The sequence below is a fragment of the Staurois parvus genome, unplaced genomic scaffold (genome assembly GCF_062004578.1).
Source record: "Staurois parvus isolate SC_StPar_1 unplaced genomic scaffold, SC_StPar_1.0 ptg000182l, whole genome shotgun sequence".
Lineage (NCBI taxonomy): Eukaryota > Metazoa > Chordata > Amphibia > Anura > Ranidae > Staurois > Staurois parvus.
In genome coordinates this window covers 1,570,623-1,587,621 of record NW_028317978.1, presented here as the reverse complement: position 1 = coordinate 1,587,621, position 16,999 = coordinate 1,570,623, and the positions used below count along the sequence as shown (strand labels likewise).

The 16,999-nt window shown below is 38.6% G+C and overlaps 1 protein-coding gene across 12 annotated transcripts in view; it reads right to left on the bottom strand.

Moving 5' to 3' along the window:
• The window catches only part of PAX2 (paired box 2), a 78,262-nt gene that overhangs the window by 31,877 nt on the left and 29,386 nt on the right, over positions 1 to 16,999 (bottom strand). The window contains exon 7 of one of the 12 annotated variants that reach the window (XM_089677234.1): positions 5,518 to 5,568. The exons of the other annotated variants lie outside the window; for them this stretch is intronic. Coding sequence (XP_089533360.1) covers positions 5,518 to 5,568 — 51 coding nt within the window. The remainder of the gene's footprint in view (positions 1 to 5,517; positions 5,569 to 16,999) is intronic. 12 annotated transcript variants of the gene reach the window in all.

Here is a 16,999-nt window from a genome sequence, read left to right as displayed (position 1 = left end):
GCTACAATTCAAATTTAACTGATGCTTGGAATAAGTTTTACAACACTAGACTGGTTTGTGTGATAATAATACAAGTATACAACAAGCTCAGTTTTTTGGTTAAATAAAACTGAATTTTCACATTAAAAAAGTGAAATGCAGCTAAGTAGCCCTGTATTGTATCATGTAAAGGCCAGTGTAAACTTTTGGTCAAATGTGATCTTGAAAAGCCAGTCAATGGTATAATCTAGTATTTAACTTATTTTATTTTTATACACTTACAGCATATGGACTGTTGACATTTTTATTGGGGGTGATTTACTAAAGGCAAAAAGACTGTTTACTTTGCATGGGAATTTCCTGTTAGGTTAATCAATGTGGTGAATTTGCAAAGAATACCCAATCTGGGGCATGGGAAATAAAAAAAAAAACATATTTTTGCTTCCACAGGATTAGACAATTAAATTCATTCACTAAGCAAAGAGAAAATTCCCTTACAGCATAAACATTCCCCTGCAAAATTTGCCTTTAGTTAATCAACACCACCATATCTAGTATTGTATCCCCAATTTTATAGCAATGCTTTTTAAATTTACAGGCATTTGATCATTCCTCACTGAGCACACAGGATACTTCACAAGCCCACACAGGTATATGGGCACAGGACAGGTAGTATCACCAAGCTATACCACAAAACACTAAAGACATATATATTTTGTATGTATGCTTGATCTACAATCACAAGCCTTTCTGCAGCACTGCGCAGAGTAAGAATATTTCTAATTATCACATTAAAAAGAAATTATGACGCCAATGCTCTAAGCAACACTGAATCGACTTAATATGTGATGAGGCAACAACACTGAATAAAAGACACCTAGTTGTACAGTCAGTGAGCGGAGAAACCTAATAAGTTATGCATGAAGACAAATTGTATGCTATCACCTAGGTAGCTGAGCAAACAAGGTAAGGCTTCACCAACTAGACGTTGGGGATATTCAAACACGAACATCTCTACAAACTATCATTTATCTGTGAGAAAACAAATGAAGCATGTTCTATATGCCTCAAAGCAAAACTAATGTCAAGGAATCCAACATAAAATGGTACCTGTGAGAAGAGGAGACAGAAATAAATGTGTTTTCCTTGACAGAGTTACCATGCATTCTCCTTCAAGACCAGGGTTCAGATCCACTGAACCAGAACATCAATGCGCCCAGGTCCTTACAGCTCTAAAGCTTGAACTTTTCCTTTCTTCTTTATCTGTGCAGTTAGTTATAAACTCATTCAATTAGAGTCAACAACTGATTCTAGATGTTCCCAGCATTCAGCTCATGTCCAGCTTGATAGATAAATTCTGCTCTATTAGAACTGTCACATTCTCTAATGCTTTATCCACCTTTTAAAAGGGTTGTCTGTGAAACACTACTAAAATATTATATTTGTGTCCTTTTTTGCTTTGCTTTAAGCACCCCAACCCCCTTCCTTAGAAAAGCTGACTTTTGAAAGCAGGTTTAAAGCTGGTATATGCTACCCATGAAAGCACTTTTGACCCTTCAGATTGGGAAACTATTACATGTCTGGACATACAGGGACCTCTGCAGACACCATTCCTGGAGTAAAGATCAAAAATCCAAATGGATATTGTTTCCCCAAGATATGGCCCACTTCAGGAGTCCCTAAACAAGCCCACCTGCACAAAAAGACATCTCATAATGGTTTGGTCCAAATGATCAGATTGTCAAAATAATTTTGCACTGACTCAGAAATAGGCATGCTGATTTATCTTAGTCTACATTTTTATATACATTTCAGAGTCTTGCTACACAGTCAAGGAGCTCCATCTTGGATAGTCTTTCCCATTCCCATCTTTCCTATTCTTACCTCATCCTAAATCTGTAATAAGAATTGTAGGCATCAGATATTACCCCTATTTCTACACTACCTTAAGTGCTCTGTATCACTGTCATACCTATTATAAAATGCAGATTCCACTATCACTGTCACACACATGATTACTAAACTATTCCTACTTACTAACTCCAATGAAATGGAATATATTTAAAGTGCAATTCCAGGCTTTACGTGAAAGCAATTGGAAAGCTTCTAATGTTATCCATTGCAGCTGTGCTATCATCAGAAAGTTCACTAAGTTTTCATTAAACAAGTTCTCTCTAATTCTCTCCAGCCAGAGTCCAGAGGGCACTTCACAGAGTCAATGAAAGTGGCCTGAAGCATGTGCTATGTAACTTTGTCTCTTCAATCCTCCTTGTGATCACCAATCGCTTTCCAAGACAGGTTATAAAAATATTTTAAAGCTATGTATGTGTGTAATCTATTTTATGGTGCTTGGGCTAGTATACATTGTCAATATACTGTAAATATATATAAATGTATAAACAAGACCTTATTACAACCATATGAAGATGAAGAGCACGCAGCCAGTTATAAAGGGAAAGATGTGGGGCTCCAAGGATAGAGGGGGCAAAGAAACCAAATGCTACTTTTGTGAGAGCATTTGACATTTTACATTGCATTTGACATTATAATTGCTGAAGACCATGGAGTCTGTTTTTATTTGTATAAATATTTTAGAGCTAATATTGCTTACATCAGGTTTTGCATACTATACTGATGTATGAGCATTAGACATTCCTGGCAGTAAAAACATGAGGATGGGCTGTATATCACTTTTGTGTGTTTGTGAGTATGCACAAACAAGCATAAAAATTCTTTTAGCTTTATTTTAATGAAGAAAGTGTGGCATATGCACATATTTGCATGTATTTGTGCAAATCTGACTGGCAACTCAGATTTCTGTATTTTCTTTTACTGATCTACATGCAGTACATGTTAACTCTCCTGTGTGTCCAGGCACATTGAAAATAACGGTCTGTATTTACATCAGTAAAAACAAATGCCTGTATGCCTAAATACATTGTATTTTTAGGGAGCAGTGTGCAAGAGGCCTTTGATTGCCAGCAAGAAGCATGTAGTTTGTATGTTTGGGGATACTTTGCCTGCATCATAAGGATGGCTCAGAAATTAACAGATTACCAACCAAACTGGGTTGGACAGGTGAACAGTGGTAATACCTGGGTAAAAAATGTAAGCCCTGAACTAGTAGGCTGTGCTCCCCATATGCATTTCAAATGTAAACTTTCAATTTAAAATGTAATACAACAAGGTAAACAATAATTATATGCACTTAAAAAAATGAGAAACATGTTACACTTACTTGCTCTATGTAATGGTTTTGCACAGAGCAGCCCTGCTCCTCTTCTTCTCAGGTCCCCCGCTGGCTCTCCTGGCTCCTCCCCCTGTTGAGTGGCCCCATAGTAAGCTGCTAACCATTTGGGCACTCATGCAGCCTAGCTCCCAAACTGGTTCAGAGCCAGCTTGACTCTGCCCCCACTCTACCCTTACTGGCTATGATTGACAGCAGCAGGAGCCAATAGCTTCAGCTTCTGTCTCTCTGTCCAATGAGGAGGGAGAGAGCCAGAATAGCCACGGCTCTTGTGCACATCGCTGGATCAAGATAAGGCTCAGGTAAGTAAAAGGGGGGCTGCATTAGGGTAAAACCTTTTTTCCTTTAGAACCACTTTAATTTGAAACACTTAGCAATAAATTACTAATCAGATCTCATCACATTTTACTCTGATGTCACTGTTTATTGTTTGAAATGTAATGTTTACCTCAGTATACCTAGCATTGATATATATTATATTGTAGGCTTGAATTAAATCTATTAGCTTTTCTGTTGGCATGAATAAGTGCTTGTAGTGAGGACCAGCAAATCAGTATTTGCCAACTCTGGTGTACTGAGCCTTATGTACCAAAGAGAAAATCAATCCCTGTTTTATGGGTATTATGTGGCTGTTATTTTAAGTGATACAACTAACCTGAAATAGCTGTACAAGTTAGCTCACAAAATCTGCTATGATTTATTTAGCCTACAATCAAAGAAATCAGAACACAACTGTAAAACAACTATGTAGGGAGAATAAACAGAGGTGTTGCCTGTAGCAACTAGATGTTTGCTGTAACTTTAATTTACTTAAAAAAAACTGAGTTCTTATATTAGTATTTATACTGTTTTCTGTTCAGCAGTTTTATTACATAAGCTGTAAAACTAAGATCTCAAGAGCCCTTAAAATGTTAAAAAATGTATTTTACTTAATTTGTTCATACATGGCAGTAATTCTATTGTCAGTCATATTCAAAAGAATGCAAGTAGCAAAAAACCCACTACAAAATTCAGTAACTATAAGCATGAAGAGCTGCTCTCCATGGCTATTGCAGGGAATTATGGGATCTGCCACAGTCTGGTAAATATCCATGCTGAATCCTGTCAGTTAATAAACTGCTTGTAGAAGCACAAACAAAAAGCTAACACAGAGGTTTGTGACCCATAAGGTTGAGTGACTATGCACCTTAAGGCCGGAACAGTGTGAAACACAAGTAAGCCTGAGAGAAGCTCACAAGCCAATCTCAAATGCCAGCTTTGTTAGCTGGAAGGACAGAAGGAAGGCGAAAAATTACATAGCATGCAGCTCTAACTATGCTTGTTTAGAGGAACTGCTTGCATTTATGAAGTCTTTGGTGCGGAAAGCAGGGTTGCAAATGACTGCATCAGGAGCGACAGTAGGGGCCATTAATTTCCTGTTATGTTTTCCTGTGTTGGGGGCTTTATTAATTTAATTTTACACTGTCGAACAACAGCGAGAGCTGACACTGCCACACTTTCATTTTTTTTTCATCACTTCATTCTGCTTGTCTGACATACAGTTGCAAATTGTGCGGCCCAGCGAAAACAACGGGACTTCTCCTGGTGATATTCATCTAATTCAGGCCTAAATCTCTATTTAACCCCTTCCTGTGGGCTCCGGTACTACTGAACAAACACATGGGATGCCTGTACCACAATGAAGATGAACACTTATCTTTTATAACTCCTCTATTTGTGTCAGGCTGTTGATATATTATCATGCTTACAGCACTCAAGACTGTGTGAAGGTTGAGGATGATGTTCTTATTTCATTTTACTGAAAGTTTTGTTCACATTGGTTGCTATATGCTGCTTCATTGTGCACACTGCACTTTTTGAACTGTAATATTTCCTAGTCAATGGTTTGCAGTTATATCATCATACTATACCAATAATGTAACACTGGTGCATGCTGGGATATGATGCTTTCTGTGTAAGAAAGGGTGACAACTGAAATAAAAGACTACGGATATTACTGGGGAATTCATATTTGATAAGAAATAATTGTATCATACAGTCATTGTAAATTATAACCACACCAGTGTGGCAGAAAATGGAAACAATGCATGCTTTAACAGCAAAACAGACATGATTTTGTTTCTGTGCAAAACCAGTTCTGTACTTAGACTGTAGCCATAAACACAACAATTCTGCGAATAATAAAACATTGCACTGATGAGAGTTGGATAGAATATGCACAATGAACACACACTGTTATACAAAAGAACGTGAATAGCTATAGAAATCCAATAGTAAACTGCCTACCTTACCTTGTCTCATACATAGCTCTGTATAGGAACTCCAGTAATGGGAAGGAGGCCCTGGAAATACATTGATAATAACCTATAAGTAGGAATGAAGTTTGGGTTCTCATGGTTTTGCAGTTTGGTAAAATTCAGAATTTAAAAAAAAGCAGCTACAAATACTGTAACTGCTGACTTTTAATAAAAAGACATTTACCAGCCCAGGGATCCAGCACTGCATTCACCCAGGCTTGTTCTTCGCTGGTCTTTTGGAGATTGGAGCCAAAGTGGGAGTGGGTACCTGTCAAAACTAAGTACCCTCTCCTTAACAAAAAAAAAAAAGAAAACATCCAATAATGGTAGAGGGGGGGAGGAGGAGAAAAAGTGGAAAATTTGGGAAGATGGTAAGTGAAGTTCTGCTTTAAGGTTGAAAATGTGTACCTGAACCCAAAATGCATTTTTGACCTTTTTCATATGGGTCCCTGAGAAACAATAGTAAATTTTTCTTGTATGATCATCAAGTTTGAGAAATATTCTATTTTATTTTTCCTTGCTTGGACCTTTTTTAGTTTTGGGGTGTGTGGCATACACTAGTTGGTGAACAGTTGTTGGAACTGCTCTTTGTAAACAGCATGCGCTAGGATTTCTTTGCAGTAATTAATGTGCATCAAAAGCACCACATATTAACCCTGATATCATCATAGTTTAAGTAAAAGGTACTCCATTCACCTACCAAAAAATGCTACAGTGAAAATGCTAGAATGAGTGAAATTAGTGGCAGAGGGGCTGTCCTTGGCAATAGTAGTGAGGGAGCAGGTTCTACAGGATTTAGCGGTTGTGGGGTCATAGGAACTGGAAGTAGGGCAAGAAGCAGCTAACCGATACAGTCACGGAACTACCAACAGATAGTTTACTGACTGACAGATGGTTCTACACCCACATCATCGCGGACACAGAGCAGCCCGATGTCTGTCAATGTTACTAATGCGCCTTTTCCATCTCCTCTTCTCTGAGGCTCTCCATGAACAATTTTCTGTTCCATAAAACCACATACAGCTTTTACATATTCCCAAATCTGTAATACAAAGAATTTGTGTATCTTTAATGTAGCCCTTGAAGTTGCATGAAAAGGCCCCCTCCCAACTGTATGTTACAATTTTAAAATATGTTGCCATTGGTACATGCTCCCAATGGCACATGGAAATGCCTGGATTTCTATGTCTCTTTTTTTCCAATAGTGTGTTTAGTAGCCTCAAAAAAGTGACAAATTGAATATCAAGATTTGCTCCCCATAAGGGCTCGGGGGAAAATGAGAACTTTCTGAATTTGGAGGATGTTTTTGCGAAGCTAAGGATTAAAAATGGACGCTTATCCATATCAAAAAGTGGTTTGGGAGCCAGCTATATCTCTGCACTGATTTGATGTCTCTCAGTACCTTTCTGTGCAGCCTTCACATGTACAATACATCTCAGCCATAAGCTCTGACAAAACAATGTCTAACTTATTGCGTGTAACATAGTACTACCAATCTTCCTTTCTTAGTGTGGCCTACCACTATTTCTTAAGGCTTATAACATGAAAAAGCATAGGGGCCTTTAGGGGAGACAGATTATACACACACAAAAAAGCAAGGGGAAACTATTTATTTTTGCAGTTTTGAGTATAATTAAACATAGTTGTACAAAAAAAAAGACCAACTAACTATATTTAGCAACATAATTCTTGACAATTTTAAAAGGTATCTATGACTCAATTTTCTTTTACTTTTGGCTAGAGTAGGGAAGGGTTAGAATCCCTGTTAGTTTTCTCTTTGCTTTCTGCATCCTGTTAGGGAAATTTTACTGCCATTATCTGTCTCAGAGACACAACAGAAAGTAAGATGAAATCTCTACAAAGGGAAAGGAATTCCCCTCCCAGACAGCCGTCACTGAAAAAGCAGATTTATTGAAAGACTTTACCCTTGACTCTTGTTTTGGAATTACAGTATCTTTTAAATTTGGAATTTGCCCTTGTTTGTCCTAGCAATGATGGCCACCAGGACACTATGAGACAGTGAATCTACCAGAAGGGGACACAGAGAGCTATCTTAGATTGTGAGCTTCAAGGAGCAGGGCCCTCCTAACCCTCTTGCATTGAACTGTATTGTTGCTGTATTGTATCCCTTTATATTGTAAAACGCTTAGCAGACGGTTGGCGCTATATAAATCCTGTATAATAATAATATTAAAAAAAACTTGACAGTGGTTCTAACCCTTCCCTATATTATCCAAACCTAAAAAAATTTTGACTACACATATACCTTAACAAATGTTTAAATCAAATTTCAGCACATAAAGAATTTGAAAGCTCTTCTGAAAGGATTTATGAGGGAGGTGTTTGATTAATCATCTAAGGTCAGATCTGACCTCCAGTGGAAGAGGAGAAAACCTGTTTTTCAGTCATAAGACCACTGCTTCTGTCTGCTGTCATCTCCGAACACACACAAAGATGAAGCCCTTATCTTTAATACTCCAACTTCATAATCAGCCCCTTGTAAATCTCTTTCCTGCAATGTATGTCAGAAAGGAATGTTGTTTTACACTTTTCCACTATCCAAATTATTTCAATTTAACTCACTATGGTGAAAAATAGAAATAGTACATCTATGAGCTATTTCCCATTGCTGTATGGTTTTTTAGGTTTGTTTCCTAAGGATCCTGCCAGCATTTTATCTTATGTTGAAGACCCATAAAAGTTTGCTAAGGGGTGCTGTTATTTGGAAAGCATTTTATATATTTCCTTTGCCTTCTGTTTTTTCCTATCTCCTTATCTCTTGCTTTTTTATGTATTTGTCAGTTTTATACATGTATACAGTCCTGCAATACACGTTATTCCATGTGTACTCATGTGACCGTAGCATTTATAGCAAAGCGTAGCTCAGTAGCTTAATATTGTGTGTGTCCTGGTCAGGACACTATTTGCATGGAGTTTCCATGTTCTTCCTGTGCTTGCATGGGTTTCCTTAAGGTACTTTGGTTTCCTTCCACACAGGGGCGGACTGACAACTCATGGGGCCCCCGGGCAATAGGGGATCATGGGGCCCCTGCGTCCTTGCCCAAACTCAAAAAGCCTATGAAAAAGGTACCAGGGGCATTTCATGGGGCCCCCTACTGACCCCGGGCCCTCGGGCAGTGCCCGAGTTTCCAAATGGTCAGTCCGCCCCTGCTTCCACATTTCAAAGACATGCTGGTAGGTAAATTTTGCTCTGTCTAAAACTAGCCCTAGTATATTGTTCTACTGAGCCTCCCAAGGTGGCTGTGTCATCATCTGCCCCAGCAACAGATATAGAATTTTGAGTCCCCAGTGAGAAATGTTCTATAGAAATATAAAATTAATTTTTTAAAAATTAAATGAACCTGTATCACTTTTGGCTCAGAAAAAAATGTGAGGTGCAGAGTATGGTATTTAAAATCCAGTTATTAGGTTGCACCTGTCCCCTCTGCACATGGAGGCATTTTGTGGTTTTGTGGTTTGGATCTAAAGAATACAACCTATGAATTGACAAGGAATGTATTGTTTATTGGGTACTCTGTGCCTCATACTGTGCTTCCGCTACACATATGCATATTTGACATTTTTAAGTTTTTAGTATCACATATGTTCACAATATTGTATTAATTTTTAAATTAGTGGCTTTTTTGCAAATAACAATATGAACTGACCTGATGCAACACTTTCCTAATATCTCATCCTGTTATGATATTGCAATGCAATTGTATGTGTTGCCACTTTTTGATTCTTTGATTGCATTTGGTCAAGTGTCTATTAAAAGAGACTGTTTCCCTGGACTTTCTTGATTTGATATAGTGTCAGATAAATTATAGAGTCATAAATACAGGTGCATTGATACGAAGAGCAGTTAATACACAAGAATGGAAAACTACAGACAGGTTTAGAGTCTCCTGTAGCGTTCTCTTCAAGAGGGAACACGAGCCACAGTCAGTCTACATCTCTGAAAAGGTTGGGATTTCTGAGGCCGCCTTCCAGTGCTGTCAAGGTCACCAGGATTAGGTTCACCGAACGGTCAGGGCGGTTTGAGTTACTGGCACCGCCTGCTGATTCCTTTGGTGATTTTTATCCATCTCTTACAGTGTGTGGGATGGGAAGATAACTCACCTAAGTCAGGGGATCTCTAAACTTCAACAGCATATTCAGGAATGTGGGAGGGTCTCCCTGCCCCCCTTCTTCCCTCATCTAAATAGCAGGTGAGTTTTTATTACCAGTAGTAATAAGACAATACAGCTCTTTCTATCTCACAGAGTGTCCCTTCCTGTAAGCAACAACAAACAAGAAAAACAATAATCTCCTGTACTTTATTAAGGTTAGAGCCTAGAATGCGTTTAGTGCTTTCTCTTTGGTGAATGTACTGCACAAGTTGCTAAGGGCACTGTGAGCCCAAATAATTAAGCCTTGCAGGGGAGGGATAATAATTTTGGGCTTTGATGAGTGATACGTCTGTGATGCCAGCGATCCTGGGAACGGACAGATTTCCTTTTGGTAAGTGAGACTCTAGTCTAATGACTAGGCCTTGACAAGGCCAAGGGAAACTCACAGATCCCATGGGCTCTGTTTACAAAGCTTCTGAAAAGTTGCATCTAGACCATTAAAGTTTTATCAAGTGTTAATCAAGTATCTGATACACGCTGCATTGCCAGGTTTAATAATGCTGTTTTAAAAGCTTGGAAAAGCACTATACCAGAAGCTTAGTGCTACACTCATTTAATAGTCTCAACTGCCATCCTTACTACAACGTTTGTAGATACAAGAAAGGTGTTGTGTAAACTAGAAAGATCTAGGTATTAATTTCTATTAGAAACAATAACTGGATTGGTTTTCTCAAAATGCGGCATCATTGACTTTTGAAGCAGCTAGATAATCATGCTTAGGACAAGTATTATGATCATCTTCACATCCCAACATACTGGCAATACATCCTAGATGAAAGCTGAGCATCAGGGAATAATATAGCACTGGAAATATGCATACACACGCTCTTAAGACCAAGAAGTAAGCTATAAAAAACAATGCCAATTCAATCATATTGGAGAGCAACTTGGAATTTGATGAACATTTCCAACTGAGCCAATCCTTCCAAACTTCCATTTTTTTCTGCTGAATATTTCATATAACATATGCTAAGTCTTGTGTATGAAAGGGATTATAGAACTCTCAGCAAAAAAAAATGGTTACTTTAAAAATCCCAAACCATCATAAATATCATAAAACTCCTCCATTAGACCAGCAATAGCTAAAACCGAGAGCCACATTATTATCAGAAAAGACTCGTAGCCAAGATGTTTAAATATATATAAATATATATATATATATATATATATATATATATATAAAATACTGAACTGTAATTGTGAGCAGGAAGTTGGGGTGATACTGGTTCATATTAACTAGATACAGCATATTATTATCTGCCACTGGTTTCCGAACCTACACAGGGAGGTAATAGCAGACTGCCATGCACATAGCTGTTCAGGTAATTGGTTTATATATCTAGAAGCTGTAGTAGCAATCTCAGCACAGACAGACTAGCAGTAAAGCCAGTTCCTTAAGGCGATTTCCTTTGTCTTTCAATTGCTTGCACATCCATGAGAGATACAGGGGAAGAACGAGAGAGAAAGTGAGAGAGGGTAAGATGGAGAGAGAAGGAAAATGTTAATTTGTAAATTAATAGCTTTTCTCAGCGGAATAGTAAATTCAAATGTCACCTAACATGACACTCTAGCTGGCCTGCTATAGAAGCAGTGACAAGATACCACACTTTTTTCTACCCCCACCCCAAACCCTTCATAAGACACAGGAGATGGACGATGTGCCAGGCTTTAAATCCACATATGGATAAAATATGTTTGAAGCAAGCAATGGCCAGCAACATCATCAAACTTGAATAATGTTACCAGGAAGGCAAATAGGCCAAAAGCAATGAGTCTTTAGAATGTCAGAATGTGTACCGCATGGCAAAGAAAGTGTTAAATGGGCTGCTCGGTAAGAAGAGGCAATTCTGTAAGACCGTAAAGACAAAAGGGTGGCATAGGGAGAAGGATTGTGCCAGTGCCAGGGAGACAGACGGACAGTGAGAATGCCAGAGGGACAGACAGCTGCTGCAAGTGTCACAGACATAAATACTGAGGGATAAACATTTAGACATATGAGAGTGTGTGCTAAATTGTGTGTAAATAATTGTTCTTTTTTTTTTTTGTAGCACTGGGGGTTCAGAACTTCTATTTCCATTTCACAGGTTTTCAAATGAATCTCACTGTTCTGAGTTGGGAGGTTCTCGAAGAAGGCACTAGAACAAGGATATATCATCAATCGCAGCTCTTGCTATCATTGTAGTCAGCAAAATGGCTGACAGTGCATATTTGCTTTTAAAATCAGTTTAATGATTCAACTAGGCGGTTATAATTAACTAGCTCTGTACTGAGGAGGTTCACACTATTCATACAGGCTTGGCAAAGGCGTATATTTTTGACATTCTACTTAATAGTTTTAAAAAAATATAGAGCGGCCTGTGGCTCACAAGGTCATCTTGGCCTGCCTGGACTTATTTATCAACTGTGTGAATGAGTCTTCCTGGAACATTATGACTCTGTACTTTTGATTACATATAATAATTACTTATCATACTCACTTGCTATATAGTTGTGGTTTATCTGCAACTGACAGGTACATGCTTTTCCTTTATTAATAATACATGAATGCAATGTTTTATGTCAGTACTATTCATTTCTTCTTGTCTTCATATTTCTTACACCACAATTATTGAAAACTTTAGATGATTAGCTGTACACAGGGGCGGACTGACAACTCATGGAACACCCGGGCAATAGGGGATCATGGGGCCCCTGTGTCCTTGCCCAAACTCAAAAAAGCCTATGAAAAAGGTACCAGGGGTATCTCATGGGGCCCCCTACTGACCTCGGGCCCTCGGGCAGTGCCCAAGTCTCCAAATGGTCAGTCTGCCCCTGGCTATACACATGTACACAAGCAGCAATTGAGTCTTAGTAGAGAATTCAAGTTACAATACACCACTGAAACCAAGATAAGAGCAAAGGTAAATTGAGATTTATAGTTTCAAAAGGTGATACTTATAAAAAGAAGATGAGGCATTCCCATCATAAAGCTACATTTTTAGAAGAGTTAGTGCATAGTTGAAATCAAGTTATGTGTCTGTCTGTCAATGGGTGAAGGGGAAACGGTGGATGTCTCCAAATGTCCCAAGAAAGGCTTCAGAGAGCTGTGTTGCCTTTAGTAACTACCCTAAACCAATTGAACGTACTTGTGCATGCCAGCTGCCCTAATAATCAAGCATTAATGTATGTTAAGTATTGTATGTTTGATGTATTTTTAGTATTATCCATTAAAAGGTAGCTATTCCCTAGGGGTGGGGGTAGAAAGTCAGAATTCTCTCCAAGAAATGGAAAAGAAGATCTCTGCCGATGCTTGAATCAGCTGCTCGAGTACTGCGACCCGTCGTGATCCTTGCCTGAAGGTATGAGCAGCACACATGCAATATTATGATCCTATATGTTGATCGGAGTAACAGAAAGTGTCAGACCCAATTACAGAGGGACTTTCCATTAGGTAAAAAAATCACCAATGTGATCACCAGCACCATGATTACTGAGGTACTCATTATTGAGCTATAGACATTCAAAAATGGCCTGCAAATCACAATATATATTGGGAGTCTGCACCCATCCTCAGACATATGTACAGTACCTTTGAAAGTATAATGCTTTTGTATGTATTTCTGTATGCTCAGGAATAAACCAGTATCATTAAAAAAAACTGTAATTCTTTTTAGTCAGTAAATACTAAAATATTATATGAATATTTTATGCTTGTCAAGAGCAGTTACTAGAGGACACGCTAAACATTTCTCACTAATGAATAGGTTGTGAGCAAGCATATAGGTGTAAATTAATATTGGAGGGGAATGTAAGTGTAAAGCACAGTACTTACATTTAAATACCATAATTTTACATGAGGTGATCATGCCCCCATGGCTGCCTGTCATTCGGCGAGTGACATGTCCCGTGGAGAGACACTCGCCCAATGACAGGTAGACATAGAGACATAGGGGCGGGGTCACCTGGTGAAGTCACTAGGTGACTCTGCTCCTATGTTTACCTTTCATTCGGTGTGTGTGTCTGGATGGAACACATTGTGTTTGGCAGGCAGCGTGGGGGGGTTCGTGCATGTCAGCATTTACATCAAATCTACTTTAATTTTTTTTCTACTTTTTTTGGGTGAATGAATACTATGTACCTCATACTCATTCACATGGGGGGCAGGATATGGGAGCCCCCCCTTGTGGCCTGGTATGGTTTGGGGGCGAGGTGCTCGCTCATCCCCACCCTTTCCTGGTCTGCCAGGCTGCATGCTTGGATATGGATTTTGTATGAATTTTGGGGGCCCCACACTGGTTTTTAAAAAATTTTTAAACCAGCACCTCTTTTTGCTTTCTGCTGACAGCGGGGAATCCCACTGACAGCAGATGAATCATGGCTGCTCCTTAACAACCACAGCTATTCACAATGAATTTGGACCATTATCAAAGGAATTTGAAAATGATGCCATCCAAATAAAACGAATGAACAAATGTACTAGTTAATTTTTTGTTATAACATTTTTGGGATTCATTGCCATACGTTTCTATGTCTATGTGGAAATTCAGATGCATCCGAAAATGAAATTTTCATCTGAAAAACAAATCTAAACAAACTGAAGTGCATATGTCTACTTAGAAGTTCTGTGAGACTCCTATAGAAAATAACCATCTCTGGTGTACCATTAACCACTGAAAAGCAGGAACTATGCAGGTTTACTAGAAGTAAAACCCAGTAATATGTATAGTGTAGACCTGCTGCAGTGCCTGATTCCATTCTCACCTGCATCTTCTCGGAAATTTGTAGGTAACATTACAGTACAAAATACATTTTTCCTTGGCCTAGTTAATAACCATAAAGTTGGCAGTGGAGGGCTGCCAGTTGCGTACTACTGTTTTAAGGTATGCATCCAAAAGTGATTTGATCTAAGGAGACCTATCATTAAAATTCACAGCAATCAACATCATCAGTCTATGTATACAGTTCATTCACATTATTTCTAAGACAATATTTAATGTTTCTTATAGTATACTGTCCCCATGAGGAGGTATTCACAAAGAGACATGCAGATTTTAATATTTCCAAAGGTATGATGAGGTGGGATTAAAGTGGCAAACTAGAGGAACTCTAACAGGAACATCAGTGAGCTACAAAATGTGTAGGCCAGAGGAGGTAAAAAGTACAGTTTTTTATTTCATCTCCAATAGGATAAACTGTTTATGCCAAATGTGGAAAAATGTGCCAGGGAGACGTACAATGACACTGCCAGGGAAGAAGTGCCTGATGGAGCCAGACACCTACAAGCGTAGCCATAGCTATTAGAGCGTAATGCCAGTGACAAAATGTATTGGCAGCTATATTTCACACATAAGAAAAGTCACAAGTGTATTATAGAGCCTTTATAGGAGATATTTTAGAAGCAGCCTAAAAATAAGGTGCTTTGAGGTAGTCAAACCTTAAAGAGACACTGACAGTTTGTCCATTTAGGACAGAATGATAGTATCTGTGAAAAGCCTCCTTCCACCCCCACCCCATGACTCACTGATACTCACTTTTGCAGTGATCCCTCACTACTCCTTCCTCTATTGCAACCTAAGGAAACATAACCCCCTTTGTCATGTGGCAAGGCTTAGACCTAACAATTTCCTGCTAGATCTGAGGACTGACACAGGGAGATGGTCATATGCTCCCCAATTCAAGGAAGTAATGTGTATTTTTTTGCTGTCTGAGCTAGAGGCAGGGGCAATATGGTATAGTTGGAGAGGTAAATATTAGGGGGTCAGGAGGGGGTAGTTTTACAGACATTGTTACTTCGCCCTGAAAGTAAGGGCAAAGAGACAGTGCCTCTTTAAAGTTAAGCTGTGGGTACAAAAACCTGCAAATTTTCTATTGCTGGCTTGCTTTTTAAACGTGCATACCCCAGGGCTCTTTTCTTGAACAAGCAAAAAGCCAATGATGATTGGTTGCTTGAACAGGATGGACTTTTTTCAACCAGATTAACTATGTAACTATGCTTATTCCAGATCATGAAGTCTTTTAATAGTGAAAACAATATCAGGATGACAGCCAGAATCTGCACCTTTTAAATGTAATTCAGCAATGGCAGCTCACATATTTTTGTCCTCACCAGTTCAATTTAAAGGCCTACATATAACAACACATTAAATCAGATGCTTATTTCCTCTTCCCAGCATGCAGCTCTCTCCTTTAGTTCTCAATGGTCTCAGGCTGTTCATGGCATAGATCGTTATGGTGTATTATACACAGCTGAGAAGAGGGTCAGTTTTGCAGCTTGTTCACATGTGCTGGTCAAAAAGATCTACAGTATATAAAGAGTGGTTTCAGTGTGATGATAAGGTATCCTTGGAGGTCACCTGTCTCTGCACTCCACTGTATACAAAGTGCACCCAGACTGTTGCATGCATAGTTTTGGAATCATACAGTCATATTGTATTGTATGTAACCATAGGCATTTGAGCTGGACCATTAAATAAAATAACCAGATGTATGTGCAGTCATCTTTCTGTGTTTCCTTGTACTAAACCTGCCAGATGTGAAGGAACCTGTATGATGGTTACTGTATAATGAATTAAAGCTTTGATTCAAGCTGTTGTATTAAAAGAGATTTCTAGTTTAACTTGAAATCCTCTATCCACCTTTGGATGCTGCATAGAGGGATCTAATACCTCCCACAGCTCTGGGTTTTTACTGGTACTGGGAATTATAACTGAAACATCAATTTCTATATTAAAACATTTTATCCCCATAGTAAGACTTCGGTCCACCAAGTAAATGTAAACCTGAGTGGAATCATGGTCTCGTTGAAAAAGGACTGTTGGGGGAGGGAGTTGATAGTATATGGCAGAGTTACCAGTAGATAGGAATAGCAACCTAAGCTGGAACTTCCCTATAACAAGAGATCTTTAATACTGCATGATAGGTGCTCTTTAAATATTGTAAACCAGTACAACTAATTACCAGATCTTTAACAGGCCTACAGTATTTGAAAAGCTCTGAAAAAGCCTGTTGTCCAAATCTGAAGCATCAGTTCCAGTTGACTGAAACTGCATTATAAACTATGCTTATTTATCTCTAGTGGAACTAAGGAGATTTCAGAAATGTCTAGGGGGTTAAACTTACTGAATATGTTGCACAAAGACAGTATATAATTTTAGCCACACTATAAAAATTGAAAACCAGAATGTAAAAATAAAACCTCATAGCCTGGCTCTGTGTAACCTGTCAACACAGCAAAAATCTAACAAATCTATAAAGAGGAAAAAAATTGCCTGAAATGATGCTGCTTCAGTCAGTTATAATAACTCCAACAATATAGCAAGCTGGTT